The sequence below is a fragment of the Heterodontus francisci genome, chromosome 8, assembly GCF_036365525.1.
Source record: "Heterodontus francisci isolate sHetFra1 chromosome 8, sHetFra1.hap1, whole genome shotgun sequence".
NCBI classification, from domain to species: domain Eukaryota; kingdom Metazoa; phylum Chordata; class Chondrichthyes; order Heterodontiformes; family Heterodontidae; genus Heterodontus; species Heterodontus francisci.
In genome coordinates, this window is record NC_090378.1 from 29,974,311 (window position 1) to 29,993,651 (window position 19,341).

Sequence of the window (19,341 nt, forward strand, 5' to 3'; positions counted from 1 at the left end):
GTGCTGTACCTTTTCTGTTATCTGAACATACTTCCTATAGAATGGAGCCCAAAACTACACACAGTACTTGAACTGTTTTCATACCCCAGATTTTCTATAGGTTCACCATTATATCTCAATTTTTATATTTTATACCTCTTGCCAACAAACCCAGTATTCCATTAGATTTTTATGGCCTCTCCCACTTGTGGGTGAAAGCATCTGATCCAAATCACAAGGTTACAACCCAGAGTTATACTATCATGCAAGTAGATAGATATAGGGCAATGTGAACCAACCCCTATAGAAGTTGACTCCCACTGACACCCAAGAAATGTTTTGATAGAGGAATTAGAGAGAAACAGTTTCCTGCGGCAGGGGAATTTGTTTTTTTATGCTGAGAGTTGTCATGATTTGGAATGCACTTGCTGAAAGAGTGGTGGAAGAGGATTCAATAGCAAATTCTAAAAAGGAATTGGATAAATATTTGAAGGGGAAAACAATGCAGGTTCATGGGGGGGGGGGGGGGGTGGGGAAGAGCTTGGATGTGGTACCAACTATCCAATTGGATAGTTCGACCAAAGAACTAGCATAGGCACACTAGACTGAACAACTTCCTTCGATGCTGTATCATTCTATGATCCTAAGGTGTCTGCTGCCATTGAACCTTATGAGCTAAAGGCTCGAGTCTGCAAAAAAAAAAAACCCAACCCGAGCCCGACAGAACCACATCCGGCCTGAACCCAACCCGGCCCAAGTCCTTCCATTTTTTTCCCACGCCCGACCCGACCATCAGTTAACGTACCTTCTGTTTTTCACTTTCTTGCTGATCTGTACAAGCTTAAAATAACTAACAAAACCAACTTTCTAGTTCAAAAATTAAATTAACAGTGGAGCCACTTAACTGTGATAGAGCTTGTCTGACCCGGCCCGACCCGACACATGTCGTCAGGTCCCATCGGGTTCGGGTCGGGTAGCAGGTCTTTACTATGAGGTATTTATAACACACCTGGATTTGTAATATTCCTCAAACAAATTTTTCTCTGATACATATCTAGTTTGCAACTGTTGTTAATTTTTGATGTTTGTGAGGAAGGGGGAAATCCTTTGACCCTCCAATTTTCAACTTTTATTTATGAGCATACATTAGTGTACAGAACTCCTCTTTCCCTAACACAGTCATAGAATCATAGACTGGTTACAGCAAAGGAGGCCATTTGGCCCATTGTGTCCGTGCCAGCTCTCTGCAAGAGCAACTCAGTTGATCCCATTCCCCCAACTTTTCCCTGTTGCCCTGTAAATGCTTTCTCTTCAGGTGCTTATCCAATTTCCTTTGGAAAGCCATGATTGAATCTGCCTCCACCACACTCTGAGGCAGTACATTCCAGATCCCAACCACTCGCTGGGTAAGAAAGCTTTTCCTCATGTCGCCATTGGTTCTTTTGCCATTCACCTTATACCTGTGTTCTCCAGTTTTCGACCCTATTTGCAATGGGGTCTGTACTCTGCATAGACCCCTCATGAGTTTGAACACATCTATCAAATCTCTCAACTTTCTCTTCTCTGAGGAGAACAACCGCAGCTTCTCCAATCTATTCAAATCACTGAAGTCCCTCATATCTGGAACTTTCTTGTAAATCTTTTCTGCACCCCCTCTACAGTATTCACATCCTTCCAAAAGTGTGCTGCTCAGAATTGGACACAATACTCCAGTTGAGGCCGAACCAGTGTTTTCTAAAGATTTATCATAATTTGCTTGTTTTATAAGCTTCAACTATGTTCAGAGCCTAAAGTTAACTTCCAAGAATTTGTAGTTTAATTCGTATAATCAGTGGCAACATCATTTGAGACCTTTACAATCCCACATAAATGGTAATCTTATTAGAAAAGGTTGCTGTTTACTATAGTACTGCTGTCAAATTGTGTTAATGCTGTCTCTTCACTCCCTGTACAATGCTCACTAAAGATTAGATAGCTGCTGCTCACCAGTAAATTGACGGATTCGATCAGATCAATGAACACTTCATTCTTTCTGTATTTTATACCCTCTGATCTCCAGGACACTGCATTTGTGAGGGTAGCAGGGGGCCGCGGTGCTCCAATTTCCAGCTTGTGTCCCTGCTGGATGATGTACCTGAAAATCGAGGGTTAAAATAAAAAATGTCCATGAAATAATCAGTGGAATTCTGCCAAAGTAGAATTAAGACACATTCAACAATACATCCTGGCATGTTTCAGTAACACAGCAACACATTTAAACTTACACCACCTGCCATGGCAGTCATATAAGGTATATTGGTGTAATGGTGATATTATTACACTAATGATCCAGAGTTCAGGAGTTCAAATCCCACCCCAGGGCAGTTTGGGAATTTTAGTTCAGTTTTAAAAATCAGAGAATAAAAAGTTGGTACCAGTAAAATTGACCATGAAGTTGTTGGATTTTCATAAAAATTCAACTGGTCACTACTGTCCATAAGGAACGGAAACTCGCTGTCCTTCCTCGGCCTGCCTATGTGTGACTAGTTCCACACCAAAGAGGTTGACTCTTAACTGCCTCCATAGTGGCCTAGCAAGCCATTCAATTGTATCAAATCACTACAATTGCAGCGGTTCAAGAAGAAAATGCACAGCCACCTTCTCAGGGCAACTAACAATGGGCAATAAATGTCACTATTGCAAGTGACGCCCACATCGCGAGATTTTTTTTTTTAAATGGCTAAGTACATACCAACGAAACTCACTGCACCATTATTGAAACTGAGTCAATAAATTATTTTAAAATGGTATGGATAATTTAAAAAGAACCACTTCAGGCCATTCAAAAAAAAGAACCCAAGAAATGGTAAGCTTTTCTTTTTTGTGGACCCAGGAGAAAGAGCACTTGGGCTTGAGCCTACAAAGAAACTCCGCTTGCTGCTTGGACCTCAGGCTGCCATAAATGATGCATGGAGCATCTGCTTCACCAACCTGGTGCCATTTTCAGCGTCCGTTGAATGATATATAGAAAGAGATAGACAGAACGAGATAAAAAAAAGAGAGCGTTATAGAGAAAAGGGGTAGGTTAGATTAGGCAGTTGGGACAGAGAAGTGGGACAGATGAGATTGATAGGTAGAATGAGGAAATACGCAAAAGTTACAAAAGTCAGAAGAGCCTTGAGTAATGGCTCGCAACAAGAAATGTTGGAGACATTAAAATAACTTAATTCTTTGTCAAATGAAATATACTACTTGTTTGCGAATACTTTACAAGTGAGTTTGCCTCCTTCAATGCTTACCTTACCTCACCTATGGACCAGGTGCTGGAAGGTGGGATTAGATTGAGCAGCTAGTTTTTTCAGCCAGCACAGACACGATGGGCTGAATGGCCTCTTTCTGTGCCATAACTTTTCTATGGTTCTATATTACTTTGTGGAATATGCCCTACTTGTCTTTAACAGATAGCTAAGTTGATGCAGAGATTTGTCTGAAATTCCAACTCTGGTAGGTTGCCAAAACCATCACCCCATGAAAATCTTCGAAATGTAACCCGTTCGCATATTGAATTTTCTCTCACACATGCTGTTTGATAGAAGAGGGCATCCAAACAACAACTTCTGCCAGACAGCTGCCTTTCCAAACCATTACACTGCAACCTACGTTCCTCCTGTCTCTGTCTCTCTGAGCAAGATTATTGTTAGAATAAGTATAGAATGCCCAGTTCATTCTATGCAAAAACATTCTTTAGGCACATGCAAAAGAACAGAATGTTAGGTTGTGCTTTGATTGCAATTATCCTATATTGGAGGCAGCCCAGCCATCTTAAGGTGGACCAAGTTCAAATAGGTGTGGTGCTCTTCTGGAAAATTTTGCGAGGTTGGTATGAACATCACTAGTCAATATAAGGATTCTCCCCCATTGCTCATAGAGATTATAATATTCACTCCCTCTTCAAGATGAGGAAATTTATGGTCCTCCCATACTGTAATACAATAGAGTCGAGCTCCAAAACACCAACATCTGTACTCTCTCCCTGCACATTCCAGAACAGAGATACCCTGTCAGTCTGAACTACAGATTACATATCTTACAAGTTAATCAGGAAAATATATTAACTATTTATAAAAATCTTCATAGCATTCCTAACAGTGCTTTATGCGAATAAATTAAAAACACAAACGTATGTTCAAGGAGCTTCATGATACAATCAAAATAATATTGTTTACAGCTTACAGTGGAACAGTGAATTCTCAAAAGGCTGCATTCACACTCAGCTGAGAATATCTAATAAGCAGCAGCTGTTCAGTATAATGAAGATTGCCCATTTCAACGGTGAAATAGGTTCACAGCAAGTCTCAACAAATGGCAACTCGGATGTTTCTGTCAGCTAAATTATTGTGGTATCGGAATACACTGAGGTCCACATTCATTCTGGGAATGGAATACACTGATCCCCACATTTATTTTGTGAATGGAATACCCTGAGACACACATGGTTATTGGACGTGGGATGCAGTGTAAGCCTTACCATCATAATTGTGAATGGGATACACTGACCTAGTCAATAATTATTGGGAATGGGATATACTGAGCCATACCATAGTTATCAGTATTGAGGTAAATAGAAACACACCAAAGTTACTTAGTATTTATAGCACAAAAATGGGCTATTGGGCCCAAAATGTACATGGTCCACATGAGCCTCCTCCCACACCTCTTCATTTATCCCCATCAACATATTCTTATATTCCTTTCTGCCTTCTATGTCTAGCTTTCCCATAAATGCATCTATGCTAGCCATTACAACCACTGTCTGTGCTAGCCAGTTCCACATTCTAACCATTCTCTGGATAAAGAGGTTTCTCCCGAGTTGCCTGTTGGATTTATTTTTATCTATTATTCATTCACGGGATATGGGTGTCACTGACAAGACCAGCATTTATCAGCAAACCCTAATTGCCCTTGAGAAGGTGGTGGTGAGCTGCCTTCTTGAACCGCTGCAGTCCATTTGCTGCAGGTACTCCCATAGTGCTGTTAGGTAGGGAGTTCCAGGATTTTGACCCAGTGACAGTGAAGGAATGGCGATATATTTCCAAGGCAGGATAGAGTGAGACTTATAGGGGAACTTGCAGGTGGTGCTGTTCCCATATGTCTGCTGCCTTTGTTCTTCTAGGTGGTAGAAGTCGCAGGTTTGGAAGGTGCCGTTGAAGGAACCTTAACGAATTGCTGCACTGCATCTTGTAGATGGTATACACTGCTGCCACAGTGCGTAGAGGAAGTGAATGTTTAAGGTAGTGTATGGTGTGCCAATCAAGCGGGCTGCTTTGTCCGGGATGTTGAGCATCTTGAGGGTTGTTGGAGCTGCACTCATCCAGGCAAGTGGAGAATATTCCATCACGCTTCTGACTTGTGCCTTGTAGATGGAGGAAAGGCTTTGGGGAGTCAGGAGGTGAGTCACACACTGCAGAATACCTAGCCTCTGATCTGCTCTTGTAACAACAATATTTATGTAGCTCATCCAATTAAGTTCCTGGTCAATGGTGATTTCCACCCCCCCCCCCCCCCCCCAACCTCCCCTCAGGATGTTGATGGTTGGGGATTCAGTGATGGTAATGCTGTTGAACTTCAAGGGGAGATGGTCAGACTCTTGTTGGAGAGGGTCATTGTCTAGCACTTGTGTGGCATGAAAGTTACTTGCCACTTATCAACCCAAGCCTGAATGTTGTCCAGGACTTGCTGCATGCAGGCAGGGACTGCTTCATTATGAGGAGTTGGGAATGGAATTGTACAACTGTGCAATCATCAGCGAACATCCCCACTTCTGACTTATGATGGAGGGAAGGTCATTGATGAAGCAGCTGAAGATGGCTGGGCCTAAGACTCCTAAGAACTCCTGCAGTGATGTCCTGGAACTGAGATGATTGACATCCAACAACCACAACAATCTCCCTCTGTGCTAGGTATGACTTTAACCAGTGGAGAGTGTGTGGCCTCCTGATTCTTCCGACCAAAATTTACCACCTCACACTTATCTATCTTAAAGTTCATTTGCCAATTACATGCCTAATCTGCAAAATTAATGTCTTCCTATTTTTAGTCGTAGTCCTCCTCCGTATTAACTATGCCCCCCCCCCCAATTATGTATTGTCTGTAAATATTGAAATTGTACCTCCAACGCCTGAGCCTAAACCATTTATGTAAATTATGAACAACAGTGGTCCCAACAGCAATTCCTTTGGGACACCACTTCCCACCTTTTGACAGTCTGAATAACTACCAGTAGCACTACTACTCTCTGTTTTCTGCTTTGTAGCCAGTTTGCTATCCATTCTGCTACTTTGTCTTCTGACTTCATATGTTCTGACCTCAGTCATGAGTTACTACGTGGTACCTTATTGAGGACTTTTTGAAAATAGTTATTAGGAATAAGATAGACTACGTGTCTAGGATACCTGGAAATGCGGAGGTGCTGCTGAATTTAATGAAACAATAATCAGGGGGGAAAAATTAACAGGCACTTAGAGAGGTTTGAGTTAATTAAGGATAGCCAGCATGGATTTGTAAAAGGTAGATCATGCTTGACTAATCTAATGAAATTTTTTGATGAAGTAACAGAGAAGGTTGATGGAGGAAATGCAGTGGATGTTGTCTATATAGATTTTAAGAAAACATTTGATAAAGTACCACATAAAAGGCTGGTGAACAAAATTGAAGCTCATGGAATAGGAGGGTTAGTGTCCAATTGGATTTCAAAAATTAGCTTCAGAACAGAAACCAGCAAGTCATGGAAAATGGTTATTTTACAGGCTGGAGTATGGTAGAGAGAGGTGTTCCTCAAGGGTCAGCGCTAGGAAAACTGCTTTTTTAACTATATAAATGAATTGGATCTCGGAATATGGAGTAGAATCTCAAAATTTGCCGATGAGTCCAAACAGGGAGGACTGACCAACAGGGAGCAGTGACAAACAGTGAGGATGATACAAATCGCCTGCAACAGGACATAGATAGGCTAGCAGAATGGGAAGGCAAGTGGCAGATGGAAATGAATACAGACAAGTGTGAGGTGATGCATTTGGCAGAAGGGATAGGTGAGGCAATATAGATTTAATGGCATAATTCTAAAGAGTGTGCAGGAACAGAGGGACCTGGGGCTGCAGGTGCATTGATCTTTGTAGGGGGCAGGACATATTGAGAGAGTGGTTAGCAAAGCATGTGGAATCTTGGGCATCATAAATAGAGGCATTGAGTACAGAAGCAGGGAAGTTGTGCTGAACCTTTATAAAGTTCTGGTTAGGCCCCAACTGGAGTATTGCATCCAGTTCTGGTCACCACACTTTAGGAAGGATGTGAGGCTCCTTGAAAAAGTGCAGAGGAGATTTACCAGAATGGTTCCAGGGATGGAGGATTTCAGATACAAGGATAGGTTGGAAAAGCTGGGGTCGTTCTTCTTGGAGCAAAGGAAATTGAGGGGAGATTTGATAGCAGTGTACAAGATTATGACATGCTTAGATAAGGTAGACAAGGAAAAACTGATCCCTTTAATTGATGCTACAAGGACTAAGGGCACAGATTGAAGGTTTTGGACAAGAGATGCAGTGGAATATGAGGAAGAACTTTTTTACTCAGCGAGTGGTTATCACCTGGAACCCGCTGCCCATGAGGGTGGTGGAAGGGGAGACAATCAATGACTTCCAAAAGAAATTGAATGGTCACTTGAAAGAAATAGACTTGCATGGCTATGGGGATCAACTGGGTGCGTGGGATTGACTGGATAGCTCTATGGAGGGCTGGCATGGACTTGACTGGCTGAATAGCCTCCTTCTGTGCCATAAATGACTCTATGACGCTATCTTATTTGCATTTTAACTCCATTTCCCAGCAGGCGGCCAGCCAGATTGAGAGGACGACAGGCTGTTGGATGAGAGGGCCTGTGCCAGACAATTGCAGCTGGGAGCATAGGGAAGGAGGGAGAGATTGTTGGTCTGGGGGGAAAGAGATCGCAGGGTTGGGGGGGGGGGGGGGAAAAAAGAGATCGCAGGTGGGTTGTGGGGGGTGGTGGAAGAGATCGCGGGTCGGGTTGGGGGGATGGGGGTGAAGGGAGAGAGATCGCGGGTCAGGGGAGAGATTGTGGGTCGGGGGGGGGGGGGGTGAAAGAGATCATGGGTTCTGGGGGGTGGGGAAGATTGTGGGTCAAGCAATGATCGTGGGTTTGTTGTGGGGATAGATGTGGGTCAGCGGGGAGACTGTGGGTCAGGTGGAGATTGTGGGGTGCTTCAGATTACTGTGGGGGGAGGCTAATCATGGGGAGGGAAGCAGGTTTGATTGAGGGACTGGGGGCCAGCACTCCTGCTCCTGGCCCACGAGCAGTGCTAGAAAGGCACTTACCTCTGGATCCAGCTGTTCTCGCCTCCCTTCAGCTGCCAAGTTTCCTGAGCCCTGGGAAACCTGGCCAACAGCCATTAATTCTAAATATCTGCTAAAGTTTGAGGCACACTGTTTTGTTAGCATATTTAATTAATGGAATAGTTAAAAGCCAAAAGTGAGCATGTTTGAGAGCGTCGGGGTCAGGGTTCAGCTTTTTGAAACTGTACCTTAACCCCGTGCCTTTCTCCTACCTGTTGTGGGGGTGGGGAGTTTTAAACTTCCCCTTCCCACCTGCCGTTCATTCCGGAATGAGATACACTGAGCTCCACATTAAGGACTGTATTTTAAGAGCCTGTCAACACACCTGGTGACAAGCTCAAAAAATGGCGGCTCGCACGTTGAACAGCTGCCACAATCTCCCATACGGTGGCACATTTAAATAGCCAAGGCGGCCTTCCCCCATCCTCCCCCAATCATGAGGAGGGGCGAGCTGACTGTCTGATGAAAGGTCACAGACATGAAACGTTAACTCTGTTTCTCTCTCCACGGATACTGCCTGACCTGCTGAGTATTTCCAGCACTTCCTGTTTTTATTGCTTTAGATCCTGACTATAATTTGAACCTTGTTTGTTTCATTTGCTTTTAAGTCAAAGAAACTGAAGCAAGAAAAATCATTTGTGATAGGAAAAAAAATACAGTTAAATTGTCGAAATATTCATCTCTCACTGCAGAAACTCAATGATTGGTCAGGAAAAACGTACTTTATTAGCATAACTCGTTCTGAACTAAGTGTTTTTCTTATTCGTTCATGGGATGTGGGCATTGCTGGCTAGGCCAACATTTATTGCTTATCCCTAAAAGTGAACTCTTCTGAATCATAATTATTCTGGTATTAGCTGTGGCTCAGTTGGTAGCACTCTAGCTTCCGAGTCATAAAAGTTGTACGTTCAATTCCTAATCCGGACATTTGAGTACAAAAATCTAGACTGACACTTCAATGCAGTACTGAGGGAGTGCTGCACATTTTCGATAAATGTTAAACTGAGGCTGTGCCCATCCTCTCAGGTGAATACCAAAATTCCATGACACAATCTGAAGAAGAGCAGGGGAGTTATCCATGGTGTCCTTGCTCAGCGTGCGAGCCGCCATTTTTTGAGCTTGCCACTGGGAGTGTTGACGGGCTCTTAAAATATAGCCCTTGATGTGGAGCTCAGTGTATCTCATTCCCAGAATGAAGGGCGGGTGGGAGGGGGAAGTTTAAAACCCCCCATTGCCTCAACCAATATCACTAAGACAGATTATCTTGTCACGATCACATTGCTGTTTGTGGGAGCTTGCTGTCTAAAAATTAGCTGCTAAGTTTACTGCAATACAACAGTTACTACACTTGAAAAAGTATTTCATCGACTGTAAAGCACCATGAAAGGTGCTATAAAATTGCATGTCTTCTTTAAAAATTACAATTTGAGGTTTAAGGCTCGACTACAGTAACAGGTGTAACTGAAGCATTGAACAGGTATTTTGCGCCTGTCTTCATTGTGGAAGACTTAAAAAACTTCCCAAAGGTACTTGAAAATCAAGAGGCGATAGGAAAGGAGAAATGTAAAACAATCACCATCGTCAAGGAAAAGGTACTGGGAAAACTATCAGACCTAATGGCTGACAAGTCCCCAGGACCAGATGACCTGCATCCTAGGGTCTTAAAAGAAATGGCTACAGAGAAAGTAGAGGCATTGATTCTGGAAGGGTCCCAGCAGATTGGAAAATTGAAAATGTAACACCTTTATTCAAGAAAGGAGGGAGACAGACAGCAGGAAACTATAGGCCAGTTAGCCTAACATCTATCACAGGGAAATTGCTAGAATCCATTATTAAGGAGGTTATAGCAGGATAGCAAGCAAATTATAATGGGATCAGGCAGAGTCAACATGGTGTTTTGAAAGGGAAATCGTGTTTAGCTAATTTATTAGAGCTCATTGAGGAAGTAACATGCAAGGTGGATAAAGGGGAACCTATAGATGTGGTGTACTTGGATTTCCAAAAGGCATTTGATAAGGTGTCACATCAAAAGATACGACACAAAATAAGAGCATACGCTGTAGGGGATAACAAATTAGCATGGATAAAGGATTGGTTAACTAACAGGAAGCAGACAGTAGGGAAGAGTGGGTCTTTTTCAGGTTGGCAAGATGTAACTCATGGAGTGCCACAGGGATCAGTGCTGGGGCCTCAACTATTTACAATTTATATCAATGACTTGGATGGAGGGACTGAATGTATGATAGCTGAATTTGCCGATGACAGCAAGATAGGTAGGAAAATAAGTTGTCAAGAGGAGGTGAAGAGTCTACAAAGGGATGTAGATAGGTTAAGTGAGTGGACAAAAATTTGGCAGATGGAGTATAATGTGGGAAAATGTGAACTTGTCCACTTTGGCAGGGAGAATAGAAAAGTTGTATATTATTTAAACGGAGAGAGATTGCAGAACTTGGTGGTACAGAGTGATCTGGGTGGCCTGGTACATGAATCACAAAAAGTTAGACTGCGGGTACAGCAAGTGATTAGGATGGCAAATGGAAAGTTGCTTATTGCAAGGCGAATGAATGTAAAAAGTAGAGAAATTTTACTGCAGCTGTACAGGGCCTTGGTGAGACCATATCTGGAGTACTGTGTACAGTTTTGATCTCCTTAGTTGAAAAGGGATATAATTGCATTAGAGGCAGTTCAGGGAAGGTTCACTCGACTTATTCCTGGGATGAAGGACTTATCTTTTGAAGAAAGGTTGAACAGGTTGGCCCTTTACCCACTGGAATTTAGAAGAATGAAAAGTGATCTTACTGAAACATATAAGATTCTGAGGGGTCTTGATAGGGTGGATACAGGAAGATGTTTCCTCTATTGGGGAGACTAGAACTCGGGGACACAGTTTAAAATAAGAGGTCTCCCTTTTAAGATGGAGATGAGGAGAAATGTTTGCTCTCAGAGGGTTGTTAGTCTGTGGAATTCTCTTCCCCAGAAAACAGTGGAGGATGGGTCATTGAATTTATTCGAGGCTGAGTTAGATAGCTTTTTGATAGACAAGGGAGTCAAAGGTTATGGGGGGCAGACAGGAAAGTGGAGTTGAGACCACAATCAGATCAGCCATGATCTAATCAAATGGCAAAGCAGGCTTGAGGGGCCGAATGGCCAACTCTTGTTCCTATGTTCCTTCCTATGTTTATATGAAGTGACAACATTCAATACTGTTTTTAATGTGATCTATATTATTGGGCCCATCCCTACATTAAACATTATTATAAAATGATATCAGGAGTTAATGTGAGGGATACAGTGAGTACCCAATTGTTCATGTGGAGGCAGGTTTGAATAATACAGAAGAGTAATCACAAAAAGTTTAAGGCACAGAAAGAGGCCACTTGGCCCATCATGTCAGCGCCGGCTGAAAAACGATCCACCTATTCTAATCCCACCTTCTAGCATTTGGTCCGTAGCCCTGCAGCTTACAGCACCTGAGGTTCATATCCAGACTCCTTTTGAATGCGTCGAAGGTTTCTGCCTCAACTACCCTTTCAGGCAGTGAGTTCCAGACCCCCACCACCCTCTGGGTGAAAAAGCTTTTCCTCTTCTCCCTTCTAATTTTTCCACCAATCACTTTAAATCTATGCCCCCTCGTCACCGACCTCTCTGCTAAGGTGAATAGACCCACACTATCCAGGCCCCTCAAAATTTTGGACATTTCAATCAGATCTCACCTCAGCCTTCTCTGTTCCAAGGAGAACAACCCCAGCCTATCCAATCTTTCCTCATAGCTGCATTTTTCCAATCCTGGCAACATCCTCATAAATCTCCTCTATACCCTCTCTAGTGCAATTACATCCTTTCTGTAATGAGGTGACCAGAACTGCACACAGTACTCAGTAATCACCCCTTTTTAAAAGTTTGCTGTGTGTGTCTAAACTTATCAAACCTCTACATTCAATCAGGACCTTACGAGATGAGTGATAGCATTACCTTCATCAACCTCTGCTACGTAAATATGTTATTGAATAATAGAACATTAATCATGACAATGGTAGTTTGATTTCTGAACTCTCGCAGTTGGGGAAGTTAAGTCGCAATTCATCATTGCCCTTGGACAGCAGTAAAGTGGTTATTGGAGCCTGGATGTAAACATGGGTGGCTGGGACTCAGTACGCAGTAAAGAGTGACTGAATTACATGCCTGCACACAACTGCTGTTTATAGAATGGATCAAGCATTAGTGAACTGCAGTGAGTTAGTGCATTCCTGGCCTGAGAAATCATCACTAACACCCATGAAATTTACATTTCTAACCCAACAGGAATAAGATGCTGGCGGATATTCCACACAGTTAATTAAGTGAACATGTGACATTTGTTTTCTTTTCTTGGTCAAGATATTCCAGTGCACAATGAAAATTCATTCTATGCATGGGCATGCAGGAAAGAAAGCACTAGTGACCTCTGCTGGTTGCACAGCATCAGACCTTTAACCTTTCCTGGTTTCATTAACTTAAAAGAAAAGGGTTTTCTGTGGAAAAACCTCAGAAAATATTCTGTAAGGAGGGAAAATAGTTTGAAATCTGCCACAACCTGGAATATTTTTCTCCTGTACACATTACTGCCATTTATGGAACAGGCTATAATTTAGTGAACGGGAGCTCATTCCTGGTAAAGGAAACATCACTGATACATATGCAATGGAATACTGCATGGTCTCCCAGAGAACAGTGTGAGGATCACATAGAGGGGAAGGAATAGGAAGAAAATTGACATAAAGAACCAGCACAGAGTGAAAGAAAAGGTGTACTGAGGAAAGTATTAAAGACTGTGCTGGACTCCTAATCCATTTAGGACATTGGGCAATGATTCCCAGAGGCGAACACTTTAGGCTGTTGCTGAATTAAGACATAAGCTTGATGCTACTGTGGTTAACTATTGTGTTTATTGAAAAGCTAAGCTGATTTATACTGTGCCATTTCCCAGCATTTCTATGATTTGACAATTCACTTAATTTTGTCAGGGAGATAGTGAAGAACCTGCTTGCAAACGCTGGTAGAATACTATAACCCAGGATACCCAGCATAACCAACGCAAAACTACAACACTGCAATAATCTCGATACTGCCTTCAGCAGCATGGTCACATTGGATATCAGACACTGCTGACTGCTGCAGTCCATGACAGAAGAAGTACTGTTAATTGTAAAGAATCATTTTTACACATTGAACAAACTAGAGCTTGTGAGGTGGTGTTACAATAGTTATTCCGAGCACTGTAAAGGGAATCGGTAAAAATATTGGCTCTGAGAAAGCAATGCAAGGAAAGAAGGGAGCAAATTATGGGTGGCTAAGTTAATCAGTTTGGGTAAATAGATTAAAACAAACAAATTGCTCTGTCTGCACTTACTCTTGGAGAATCTTACTATCAGTCGTTTGTGGGAATCCAAAATCCATCACCTCATCCAAAAGTTCATAAACAATAACAAAGTTATCTCGAATACTTTCCTCTTCAACCTCTTCAAAATATTGTGTGAAAACCTGAGGGTGATACAAATTAGGATCTTCAGAATGATAATCAAATGGTGTCAGAGCAACAATGAAGAGAGAGATAAACTGTCCACGGTTTGTTAAGGAGATAATTATTAGCTCCAGGCAGAGGAAAGAACAAGCAGCCGGGGAAGCAGGTAGAAGAAGCGGGGGTGCAGGGGATGGGGCTTGCTGGATGGGGGTGGGGTCCAGACTGGGGGAGGGGCTGGGCTAGAAGGGGATGGAAGAATGGGGGACAGAGGTTGTGGAGGGGAAATGGCGGCTGGGGTGTGGGGTGGGGGGTGGGTCGGACAGTGGAGATGGGGGATGGAGGATCTGACAGGAGGAGCCAGACAGGTGGTGGGGAAATGGGAGGGGAACAGGAGTGCAGGCAGTCAGCACATTGCTGCCCAATGTTGATCATCTATCTCTCATGGTCAAAGTGAAACTCAGAGAAAGAGGCGGGGGGGTTCAGCAAGTTCAGCAAGGGCATTTTTTTTTTACTATTCCTTTCAGAGATGTGAGTGTCACTGGTAAGGCCAGCATTTTTTGCCCACCCCTTATTGCCCTTGAGAAAGTGGTGGTGAGCAGCTGTCTTGAACCGCTGAAGTGCATGTGTTGTAGGTATACCCACAGTGCTGTTAGGAAGGGAGTTCAAGGATTTTGACCCAACAACAGTGAAGGAATAGCGATATAGTTCTATGTCAGCTGCGGGTGTAGATGGTAATCAGCTGGAGTTTTCCTTGCCCATATTTGACCTGATACCATGAGACTTCATGGGGTCTGGAGTCAATGTTGAGGACTCCCAGGGCCACCCCTTCCTGCCTGTATACCACTGTGCCACCACCTCTGGTGGGTCGGTCCTTCGGCAGGACAGGACATACCCAGGGATGGTGTTGGAGGATCTGGGACACTGGCTGTAAGGTATGATTCGGTAAGTATGATGATGTCAGGCTAGTGCTTGACTAGTCTGTTGGAAAACTCTCTCAATTTTGGCACAAATCCCCAGATGTTAGTGAGAACAGTCATCTGGGCAGGGTGTGCCTTTGTCATTTCCGGTGCCTAGGTCAATGCCAGGTGGTCCGTCCCGTTTTATACTTTTTTTACTTTTCTGTCGCGGTTTGATACAGCTGAGTGGCTTGTTAGGACATTTCAGAGGGCAGTTAAGAGTCAACCATATTGCTGTGGGTCTGGAGTCACATAAAATGGGCAGTAATGTATCAGCTGCTTGTTTTTATGCCTGACTTGATTATCCTTTTCCAATGAAGTCACCCCTAGATAATCCAATCAGAGATCTTGCCCCACTGTGAGAATCCGTCTGGGGACAGTATCAGTGTGAGAGTTAGATAGTGCAGTTAGGGAATGTATCAGAGGAATGAGGAAACTATAACTCAGGACTGTTAACTGGCAATTTTAGATTTTGTCAAACCTCTCCCAGAATTGTGATTTGCTTTCCCAGGCTAGTATTCCAGAAAAATAGCACATGTATGCCTGAGAAAGGCTCGAGAAGGGAGAAAATACTGGAAATATCACCAAAGGGATGCTAAAATCCAGACAAGAATTGTGGGGAGTGGGGGAATGTGGAGAGACCCTGCACAGGGTGAGGGAGGGTGGAGATTACAAATGTAAAGTTGAAAAATTAATCTTTGCCCCCTTCAGTATTCTATCGCTCTCTTCAATTTAAATTACCCATAGATTATTGATAGGGCATTGGGCCAGATCGGTCACTTGAGGGCAAGTGATTGACAGGAAGGGAGAGGGATGGGGGCCTGGTTACCAGACAAAGGCAAAAGGATGGTAGCAGTGATGTAATCTGCGTAAAGGAATTGAGAGAGAAAACACAGGGAATGCGAGGATAACAGGATTTGGAACGGTGATAGGAAAAGAAAAGTTCAGCAGCAATGTATAAACAGCTCAGGAAACAGATTAGCCAGATTTGCTTTGATTTATAAGTTCTGCTGCAATCAGTATTCTACAAAAAACGGCTGAAATGTATTTGGTCGGTTCTGGGTGATACTGAGACAGTTAACTAAGGGAAACGACTAATACTTGCAAAGAGTGGGCAAATATAATGGAATCAAATGTCAGGTGATCAATACCATGTGATTAAATATCACATGATCAAACTTCCAAGAATACATCCAGAGTTGCCAAGTGTACCTTAGCCCCAAACCATTTTCCTATCCTTTGGCAAGCAGGGCAGAGAGCTGGCAGGATTTCTGCTGCTCAGAGGGAATCTACCAGTGCCAAAGCGGGAAATGAGGTGAAGCTGAAGTTGGATTGCTGCAGCACCACCAGGAGAGGTGGCAACAGACCTGATAGGGTCAGAAAAACCCTGAAGATGAGGATGAAGAAAGTTCCTGGTTTGACAGGCCTTGGCAGAGATTGGTCCACAAAGGTAAGTGTATGGAGGTTAAATTGGAGGAAGGAGAGTCCTCGAATAGGTCTTCACCGCCTACCTGCACATTTTGAAGCTTTACTTTCACGTGCGGCACTTGTGGTAGAACCTGACTCTCAAAGATCGGCCTTCACAGCCATCAGCAAAGGTGCATCAAGACACTCCACCTAAATAGATTGCTGCATGTCTATCATCTTTTGTGGATGGAAGGATGCCAACACACACTTCCACTACCTAGGCCCCTCGCTACCTCTCACCAGGCAGACTCAGGGATTGCTGTTGAGAGGGACAGATAGCAGCCAAATCAGGCAAGACGCTGGAGCAGCCCCCCCACCTGTGCTATCACGTACTTGCAGTGGATGGTGAAGGGATGTTTGATGGGACGTTGGGAGGTAAGGTTTCGAGTTGGGTGACCCTGGGCGAAGTAATAGTGACAGTGAAACAATCACATAGGTTACTGTGTTTCAAGGTGAGAATGATATTATGGCAGTCCAGTCCTGTCCAGTCCAGACAGGGGCTGTGCCTCAATATGGAATGATAATAAGGCTGTCAAGCCAAGGGTTTGTTTCAGTGTGAGTGTAACAATGTAGCAGTTCAGTCAGATGTACGGCATGGAAGTTGGTCCATTTTATGTCCATTTTCCTGGTGAGAAACTGAAGCAAAAAGGACCAATTTCAGGATCCAACATTCCGGGCCCAATCTGCATTAGTGGTGCTGCCATACTGGGTAAAGCAATTGCCTGGGCATTCCCAGCACCCACCCGAAACAGGCGATATCAGGGAGCCAATGCCTATCGCTGTAATTTCCTGCAGCTCCACGGTCCTCCAATAGATCTGTGTTCATCTAATTCTGGCCTCTTGAGCATCCCCAATTTTACCACTGGTAGCTGTGCCTTCAGCTGCCTAGGCCCTAAGCTCTGAAATTCCCTCCGTAAACCCCTCTGCCTCTCTATCTGGCTTTCCTCCTTTAAGTCGTTCCTTAAAACCTATCCCTCTAACCTAGCTTTTGGCCGCCTGCCCTAATATCACCTTATCTGCCTTGGTGTTCAATTTTGCCTCATAATGCTACTGTGAAACACCTTGGGACGTTTTATTATGTTAAAGGTGCCATTAAAATACTGCCGGAACCTCATCTGTCTGGAGTGGAGCAGGCTTCGGGCCTGTTCTACTCACAATCACCAGAACTACATGCGGCCTAACCAGCAGGCTTTACTGACATTCATGCAGAGTTACTGGAGTGCTCCTCCCTTCACTACTTTGGGCTGCAGCCAGCCCATGTGAAAGGCCGTGTCCCACTCCTATGCTCCACCTTCCCTCCCAAGATTTACCTGAGGGCTGCAGCCAGTGAGGCGGCCATTCCAAATGAGAGACTGCCAAAGCAGCAAGATGCCTCTAGAGGCATGACAGCAGCTCACAGCTCACTGGGAGTACTGAAATGAGGCCAGGGCTCCCAACTTCCGAGGAAGTTTGGGTCTCTGGCTTCTAGAACATGGTCATTCTACACCCGAAAACGGGCCTAACTGAATTTTTAGCACACCTGTCTCAATGCCAGAATGACAGTAAAACATTTCTTCAGTACCGCTCAATGTATAAATCTGAGACTAAGATAATCCAGCAGTCCAGGCAATGGGTCTAATGTTTGACATTATGGGAACACAGGGATTGATTGAATGATGCTCACCTGAACAATTTTATATAAAAACGCAAAAACCAGGGCCGCATTTGCATTTTTCTTTGTCACTGCTACCACTTGGTATTCAAGGTTAAAGAAGTTAAATTGCAGAACAACAGGTTAAAGTGCTCTAAACCAGAGCTGCCATGCAGAGGGCCACAAAAGAGTTCTCCCCCACCCCAGATCCATCACTTTGAAGGATACAATACAGGTTATTGTGCCTTATCCAGAGGAAGTGAACACGTCCACGGATGAGGAACGGAGAACTATACCCCTCATCCTCCTTCTGCATCAACATTGGTAGGAAGTAGTCAATTTCATTCATGTCCACGTCACCCATGTAGTTCCTGCATATTAGAACCTGACAAAAAAAAAGTGAAGTTTAAGAACTGTATATGAAATGAACATGGCTAACAGAAAATATTTAATGTCTGCAGCAAATGAATTACAGTTCACGAGGATCATGGAATGATGCAGCACGGAATGAGGCCATTCAGCCCATCGTGCCTGTGCTGGCTCTTTGAAAGAGCTATCCAATTAATCCCAGTTCCCTGCAATTGTTTCCCTTTATTTTCAAAAAATAAAATTTATTCATAAAAATTTGGAAAAATACATTACAGGACAGTTCAAATTTCAAATTTCAGAAAGTACAATGGAGATCAGATTTCTTCGATACAGAAGCATGAGTTGCATCACAACTCTTGCCAAATCATTTTATATGCAATGTACATTGACATTATATAGCAAAAAAAACATTTTGGTGCATACAGCCCAAGGGGTTGTACACAGATTCCAGACCCTCGCTATACAATGGCGGGAGGACCTTATACAGTGGTCTTTCCCCATTGAGCCTTTGCGGCGGCTGCCCCAAGCTTTAGTGCGTCTTTCAGCACGTAGTCCTGGACCTTTGAATGTGCCAGTCTGCAACACTCGGTCGTGGACAACTCTTTGCTCTGGAAGACCAGCAAGTTTCGGGCAGACCAAAGTGCGTCCTTCACCGAGTTGATGGTCCTCGAGCAACAGTTGATGTTTATCTCGATGTGCATCCCTGGGAACAGACCATAGAACACAGAATCCTGTGTTACTGAGCTGCTCAGGATGAACCTCGACAAAAATCACTGCATCTTTCCACACCTGCTTTACAAAGACACATTCCAGAAGGAGGTGGGCAACAGTCTCTTCCCCACCACAGCCACCTTGAGGGCAGCGTGCAGAGGCAGTGAGATTCTGGGCATGCAGGAAGGATCTGACAGGGAGGGCCCTTCTCACCACCAGCCAAGCTACATCTTGGTGCTTGTTTGAAAGTTCTGGTGATGAGGTATTCTGCCAAATGACTTTGACAGTCTGCTCGGGGAATCTCCTTTTCCCATAGAGCCTTGAGGACATTCCGTGCAGACCACTGC

At 43.7% G+C, this 19,341-nt stretch overlaps 1 protein-coding gene across 1 annotated transcript in view; it reads right to left on the reverse strand.

The window, feature by feature from the left end:
* Positions 1-19,341, reverse strand: part of LOC137372727 (AP-1 complex subunit mu-1-like) — a 67,659-nt gene that overhangs the window by 20,860 nt on the left and 27,458 nt on the right. Inside the window, exons 2-5 of the mRNA XM_068036884.1 lie at positions 18,143-18,299; positions 17,948-18,015; positions 13,751-13,881; positions 1,966-2,113 (exon numbers count right to left, since the gene is read on the reverse strand). Of these exons, the coding sequence (XP_067892985.1) occupies positions 1,966-2,113; positions 13,751-13,881; positions 17,948-18,015; positions 18,143-18,299 (504 nt within the window). The remainder of the gene's footprint in view (positions 1-1,965; positions 2,114-13,750; positions 13,882-17,947; positions 18,016-18,142; positions 18,300-19,341) is intronic.